General features: G+C 41.8%; 1 protein-coding gene and 1 long non-coding RNA gene across 2 annotated transcripts in view; one reads left to right on the top strand and one right to left on the bottom strand.

Moving 5' to 3' along the window:
* myo10 (myosin X) overlaps positions 1-5,551 on the bottom strand; it is a 113,318-nt gene that overhangs the window by 4,810 nt on the left and 102,957 nt on the right. The window contains exons 32-40 of the mRNA XM_051069777.1: positions 4,363-4,554; positions 4,052-4,209; positions 3,534-3,657; positions 2,832-3,129; positions 2,530-2,737; positions 2,173-2,309; positions 1,966-2,086; positions 809-1,285; positions 287-478 (exon numbers count right to left, since the gene is read on the bottom strand). Of these exons, the coding sequence (XP_050925734.1) occupies positions 287-478; positions 809-1,285; positions 1,966-2,086; positions 2,173-2,309; positions 2,530-2,737; positions 2,832-3,129; positions 3,534-3,657; positions 4,052-4,209; positions 4,363-4,554 (1,907 nt within the window). The remainder of the gene's footprint in view (positions 1-286; positions 479-808; positions 1,286-1,965; positions 2,087-2,172; positions 2,310-2,529; positions 2,738-2,831; positions 3,130-3,533; positions 3,658-4,051; positions 4,210-4,362; positions 4,555-5,551) is intronic.
* Positions 3,025-4,470, top strand: LOC108884761 (uncharacterized). Its single transcript, XR_001961114.2, has 4 exons — positions 3,025-3,152; positions 3,536-3,572; positions 3,975-4,168; positions 4,366-4,470. It is a non-coding gene; the product is annotated as an uncharacterized LOC108884761 (long non-coding RNA).

Genomic DNA, 5,551 nt, shown 5'->3' with positions numbered 1-5,551 from the left:
CTGCAGAGGTGAGGAGGAGGAGCAGCATATAAGATACAAGGTTGGCATTTTATTTGAGTATCTACATGCTCTTCTCGATGTCTGAGGATTTATTTTTTAGGCTTACTCGTGCCAGCATGTGTGTTAAAGTATGAGGGTGTTTGCTGAGGTTAGCAAATTTGTGCAGTGCTCTTCTGCAGACTTGAGCTTTGACAGTGCTCATGTAACTTAAAGTCGTTAAAAATTCACATAATTCAACATCAAGAAATAAACTGTTTCGAAGGAGCATTTGTTTTATTTTACAAACCATTTGGGTTTCGAAGACTAACTCTCGGCCCTCCACAGCGATCTTGTAGGCATTGGGCAGTGGGGCTCCAAAAGAGAGAATCTGTTCATAAGGGAAAACCTCCAGAGGCCACGGCTCCCCTCGTTTGTACACTGATATGGCCTCTCGGCTCACACCTAGCCACAGCTCGAAGGGGAACGATCCATCCCGACACTGAAACAACAAACATGAAAGCTTTGTTTTTTTTTTCCCCTGTCATGTTTACACTCAGTAAAACCTGGCTTGTTTACACAGCTAATGTTTTACGCAGTTTTTTTAAAATGGCAGTTGCTTCTGCTGCGATGGCTCATATTTGACCAATGACTGAACCTACTCTGAAGCAGGAGCTGAAAATGTTCTTTAAAAAGGAACTTTTACATCTATGATTTAAAGTTCTAATCTGTAAAATCTCAGTTTAGATACTATTTGTGATCAGCATGAATGTATCTACAGAGACGTGAGAGTAGACAAATTAAGAAGTTGGAGATTATTTCTGTCCCTCACCTCCACATTGAACAGTGTGGATCCGTATCCCTGCCACTCTTTCACCAGCGTCATGTATTTGACCATGGCCTGTTCCTGGTTCATCCCCTGCAGCTTCTTCCACTTGTCCATCACACTGGTTCTCACTGCTGCTGCCTCCTCTCTCATCCAGGCTTCTAGGCTGTTCTCCTCCTCCAGCTTCTGCCGACTCAGTGAGCCACTCCTGAAGCTCCGCCTCAGCGTTCCCTCCAGGAAGCTCGAGCGTTTCCTCTCCGACGTCCCCGAGCGGTCTGCCACCGAGCCAGTGCCCGGAGTGAACGTTTTGGCCGAGTTCTGCACCCGGGCCCGTAATCGAGCCATGGGGAACACCTGGGACATTTCTGGGACGTTGGTCTGGGAGCTGTGATCGCCAAGGAGGTACTGAAGTCTCAGAGCTGCCAGGAACTGAAGAGTCTCCTCAGGCGCTGGATACTGACCACGAATGACAGCTTCATGCGCCTGTAAACAGCACACAGACGTTTGAAGGTAAAAACAGCCTCAGTAGGTAACATGAAGACAGCTGATTTATTATAAAGATTTTAGGCACAAAAAAGAATGTTTTCTTATCAGTACGGCAGAAAATGTTCAATACCAAAACCATATATTTTTTTAGTATCTTTAAAAATGTTTTTCTGTTTATTTAACTAGTTAATCTCACATACTGCTGTGCTAGAACTTAAAAAAATGATGCCAGGAATCAGATTTAAAAAGTACAGTAACAATTAAAGGGTAATGATGCTAAAATGCAAAAATCTTGTGTATTACATTAAATGATAAAAAGACAAAACTGATTGAAACCAAGTAAAAAAAACTGAAAAACAGTAGGACTAGATTATTTTGTAATTCTTTATTTAGTTTTTATCAAAGCTGATACAGTTACTGATTGTTTCATATTTAATTTCTCCTGACAAATTACTTTAACAAATAAAATTGATTGGAGATGTTAGCATCTGCTGTTTTCTGACATTTTCGAAAAATAATCAAGAAAAAAGAGCAGATTAATAATGAAAATAATCACTAGTTGAAACACTGATGTTTATGTGGTCTGGTTTTAGTCGACTTCAGACTACAGGTGCAAATTAGCGCCGTTTAGCTTAGCACAGCAGGAACATGATTGGTTGCTTTAAACTTTGTCTTACCTGTTCAAACATGAAGGCAAACTCCACGCTGTCTTTGGGAACATTGTCTGTATCCAGGAAGCAGTAGAGCTTAAAGTAAAACTTCCACCCGGTGTTTTGTTCATCTGGACTCGCTGAGAGTCTGAAGACCAGAGAGTGAGTTAGTAACAGCCCAAATACAAAAACATGTCTGCTTCAGAAACAACACACAGGCACCCTGACACTTACTTTTCAAACTTGGCGAGCACGTCGGCCACCACTGTGCGGCTCTCGATGGCTTTCTCTGTGGTGTCGTTGTGTTCAAACAGAGCAAACATGTTCCTGCTGTCCTCCATGGCCAGACCTCGGATCAGCTTCTCCACCACCTGACACATAAGACCAACAGTATTTTAGAGACACTGCCTGACGAGCCACAGCAAGTTTTAAATGTGCAGATCAAACTCTTTGAAAAGTGCAAAGACTTCTTGCTTGAAATATAGAAATGTTTGTTGAATGAATGTAATGATTATTTTGCACCAAAATATGGAAACAACAGCTGAACACCTGACTCTACACCTGTGTCTCAGCAGCCCCAGTGTCACCCACCTCTCCAGCTGTTGTGTGCGAATTGATGGTGATCTTGCAGGAGCCTCCTCCGTGGCAGTGGACGGTGGTGCTCATGTCCTGTCGCGCCACGATGGAGCGGATCTCCTCCTGTGATGGGACGTTCTCCCTGGCTCGAGTCTTTCTCAAGGAGTCTAAGGCGAAGGCAGCGTAACGATCCATCTCCGAGCCAGGGAAGAGCTCTCGAGTCCTGCGGAGGGGGTGAGTTGTAATTGTCGAAGTAAAAGATTCAACCAACATTAAGAAAAAAAACCTGTAGATGAATTTCTAACGCGAAGTCTTACCTCTTCAGGTGGAACTTGAGGTATCTGAGGATGCTCCTGGTCGGGACGAAGGTGCAGGTCATGCAGGCCAGGATCTTCCAGCTGCAGAGGTTCCCAGGGCTTCCTGGCTGCGGCGGTCGTGTCGTCTGCTTGATCAGCTGACAGTAGAGCTCATCCCGCAGTGGTTTGAGCTCTTGACCGGTCTGCAGAATGCCCTGGATGATGGGCACCGGGTCAGCCACGCCCTCCAAGTGCTGCAGAGAGCTGAACACCTTGAGAGCTTCCTCCTGGAGCGTCGTATAGCTTCTGTGTCGTGAGGCTGACCAGGGCAGAGGGGCAGAGGTCAGTGACCATTTGTGTTCTGCATTGGATTGAATCTACTTATATGTAAGTTTGTGTGAGGTTCATGTGCAGTTTTGTTATTTGACACCTGTCAGTCAGCTTTATGGAGAGTCACCAAACTCCCTTTAAAAATTGGTCATTTAAATTTAACCTTGCTAGTGGCAACCAATGTGTAAAATACTTCTAAAGACCACTCTGTCCAGGAGATTGTACGTGCTCTTCAAAGTTTAGCAGGAACAGGTGATCAGGTGACAGAGGAACCATTCTACCTATTACAACTCAGTGTAGCATGAAATTAACTTTGAAACTGTCATTTTATGGTAAAATATCTCCATAATGTTGTTGTAATGCCTAACTCTTCTCTGTATCTGTGTGACTCACAGGTGACGTGGATGTCTCCGTAGGGCAGCGGCAGCAGAGGTGAGTGCAGCGGGTGGTGGCTGAAGCGAAGGATGGGGTTCCTCTTGTAGATCTGCTCCACAACCTCTGAGTTCAGACAGTTCTCCTGCAGAGAACAGAGGAACTGCACATCAGTATGATGCTCTGTTGATTATCTGAGAGTTTACTTGGGTGAACTCTATCTGGAGCATGTAGCAGGTTTCTCCATTGACAAAATGACCTTTTCAAGCCTTTCAGTGAAGATTATCAGCATCTACGCAGACTGTTAGCTGAATCTAAAGCGACTGCATGAGTGTGACTGTAGTCTGTTTATCTGTAAATGTTTCTTTTAATGACACTGAATCACACTCATCCCTGCATTTAAAAAAATCCACATCTGATAAAATGAATGATTAATATATGCCTTGTATCACTGTCTTTTAGCCACTGGTGGAACTACAACTGCTCAGATGCATCTTCAGCACAAGTCTCCATCAGTTTTATGTGAAGAAGCTTCCTACCTTAATGTCCTGGATGAGCTGCTGGGTCGGCGTGTCGATTGGAGCTTTGGTGTCGATGACGTTCTGGATGGAGTTGGCCCAACGTGTGGCCTCATTCAGCAACTTACAGTAAAGACGGTAGGAATGTTTACGGCCATACACAATCACATTCCAGTAGCCTATACAGGAGTCACAAAGAGCAGGGAGAAATGAATCATCAACAAAGAACTGACAGTACTGTATATTCTGGCCAACCTGATCCTACCCAGATTGGCTCAAATTACAGGTGGAATATGATTTAAGAAATTAAATTGACTGTTTTATTTTCTTACCAGTCTCCTTGAAGACCTTCTCGTCCGGCTGAACCACTGAGCAGAGGCTATTCAGCACCAGTGTTCCCAGCTTCAGGGCATTTCGTTCTGAGCTCTTATAGTAGTCCAGGGAATTGTGGGTGAGCAGGAACCAGCGCTTTTTCAGTTTCAGCGAGGCTTTTGTACTGTTCTTCATCTCTTTGTGTAACCAGCCTGGTGGAAATAAAGGAATACATTATTTGTGTTGCTAACATTTTGTTGCTTTTTTTATTTATGTTAAAAGATGAACAGTGATAAACCCACATGGCAGAAATTGAAACTCCCAGTTCACTGTTTCTGACGCCTTCCTATGACATTTTTTCACTTTTTTTGTGTTTTCACATTTAGGTTTGTGTTTTTCTTTGTTGAATGTGCATAAAAGACTGAAACCAATTGTCCCCTAACCCTAACCCTCATAGACAATAAAATATGAATCTGAAATCTGAGTTTGATGCCTTCCTATACTATGACATTTTTTCACATTTGGGTTTTTCTGCGTTGAATGTTGTTTAATGTGCATACAAGACTGTGAAAACAAATGTCCCCTAACCCTAACCCTAACCCTCATGAACAATAAAATATGAATCTGAAATTTGAGTCTGATGTCTTACTATACTGTGACACTTTTTATTAACCATTTCTGATGCCTTACTCTCATATTTTTTGATCATTTTTGATGCCTTACTATACTATGACATTTTTTCACATTTTTTGACACCTTACTATACTATGACATTTTTTGACGCCTTATTATACTATGACATTTTTTCACATTTTTTGACACCTTAATATACTATGACATTTTTCGACTGTTTTTGACACCATACTATACTATGACATTTTTTGACCATTTTTGACACCATTTTTTCACATTTTTTGATGCCTTACTATACTATGACATTTTTTTCACTTTTTTGACACCTTACTATACTATGACATTTTTTCACCGTTTTTGACGCCTTACTATACTATGACATTTTTCGACTGTTTTTGACACCATACTATACTATGACATTTTTTCACATTTTTTGATGCTTACTATACTATGACATTTTTTCACATTTTTGACACCATACTATACTATGACATTTTTTCGACATGTTTTTGACACCATACTATACTATGACATTTTTTCACATTTTTTGATGCCTTACTATACTATGACATTTTT

This window comes from Lates calcarifer, linkage group LG4, assembly GCF_001640805.2.
Source record: "Lates calcarifer isolate ASB-BC8 linkage group LG4, TLL_Latcal_v3, whole genome shotgun sequence".
Taxonomy (NCBI): Eukaryota; Metazoa; Chordata; class Actinopteri; family Centropomidae; genus Lates; species Lates calcarifer.
The sequence above is the reverse complement of the archived record's forward strand: the minus strand, read 5'-3'. Positions and strand labels throughout refer to the sequence as shown.